This window comes from Vombatus ursinus, unplaced genomic scaffold, assembly GCF_900497805.2.
Source record: "Vombatus ursinus unplaced genomic scaffold, bare-nosed wombat genome assembly UNPS02009914.1, whole genome shotgun sequence".
In the NCBI taxonomy this organism is placed as follows: domain Eukaryota; kingdom Metazoa; phylum Chordata; class Mammalia; order Diprotodontia; family Vombatidae; genus Vombatus; species Vombatus ursinus.
In genome coordinates, this window is record NW_020949692.1 from 1 (window position 1) to 1,248 (window position 1,248).

The following is a 1,248-nucleotide window of genomic DNA, read 5'->3' on the forward strand; positions in this document are numbered from 1 at the left end:
TTCGGCCACTAATTGGCCTCGTCACCTTGCCTTTCCCTTTTCTGGGCCTCAGTTTCCTCATCTGTAAAATGGGAGGGTGAGGCTAAGACAGAGAGGGTGGGATCTCTAAGGTCCCTTGTAGCCTTAAGTTCTGTGTTCCGAAAGTCCCTTTAAAGTGGGACTAAAATCATGATGGAGGCTTAGTTAAGGTCCCTTCTTACCCCGACCGCTCTTTTCCCGGAGCCTCACTTTCCCTATCTGTGAAGCAGGAGGCTCGGTGCCTCACAGACGAACGTCCCTTCCGGGCCCCTGGCTTTGGGGACTGGGTGGGGCCTGGGCCCCCACCTTCCCGTCACCAGCTCTCCTGTTCCAGGGCTGCTGCTGGGGCCCCGGGCCCTGGGCCTCCTGCTGCTGGCCTCGATCCACCGGGCCTCGGCCTGTCCCCCTCGCTGTCGCTGTGCTGGCGACCTGGTGGACTGCGGGCACCAGCACCTGACGGCGGCCAGCCTGCCCAGGGCCTTCCCTCCGAGCACCACCGAGGTCATCCTTCAGGCCAACAACCTCAGCAGCCTGCCCACGGGCCTCTTTGATGGGTTGCCCCTCCTGCGCCTGGTGCACCTGGGGGCTAACCCCTGGCACTGTGACTGCCGCCTCTTCTACCTGTGGGCCTGGCTGGGGGCACAGCAGAACCGCAGGGCCTACCGTGACCTGCGCTGCTCCGGGCCCCCCCAGCTCCGGGGCCGCCTCCTGCTCTACCTGGGCCCCGAAGAGCTGCAGGCCACCTGCAGGGTGGCGGGCTGCAGCCGGGAGCTGGGGGCCCAGCTAGCCCTGCTCTGCCTGCTCTTGTTCCAAGCCCTGCTGCTGCTTCTGCTGCTGCTCCGCCTGCGGCGCTACCGGGCGCTGACCCACGAGGCGAGGCTCACCACCCAGGATCTGCTGCTGCAGACCACGCCGCCGGCAGACTAGACCCCCTGAACCGAGCCGGCTGAGCCGGGGCCGGCGTCTGCTCGCCTGATGCCCCTGCCTGGCCTGGCCGGCCCTACCCTGCCTGGGGCCGATGCCACGGCCCGGGACCGTGCCCCTCGACCCACCTAATGCCCCTGCCCTGCCCTGCCTGGGACCGATGCCACGGCCTGGGTCTGTGCCCCTTGACCCGCCTAATGCCCCTGCCCTGCCCTGCCTGGGGCCAATGCCATGGCCCGGGACCGCGCCCCTTGACCCGCCTAATGCCCCTGCCCTGCCCTGCCTGGGGCCGATGCCACGGCCCGG

General features: G+C 67.9%; 1 protein-coding gene across 1 annotated transcript; it reads left to right on the top strand.

The window, feature by feature from the left end:
- Window positions 1–248: 248 nt before the first annotated feature.
- On the top strand, window positions 249–945 carry LOC114036530 (platelet glycoprotein Ib beta chain-like; the record flags this gene model as incomplete). The annotated part of the gene is made up of 1 exon (XM_027853025.1): window positions 249–945. A coding segment is annotated over one exon (697 nt), but the record flags the coding sequence as incomplete, so codon positions are not given.
- Between the last annotated feature and the right edge of the window lie 303 nt (window positions 946–1,248).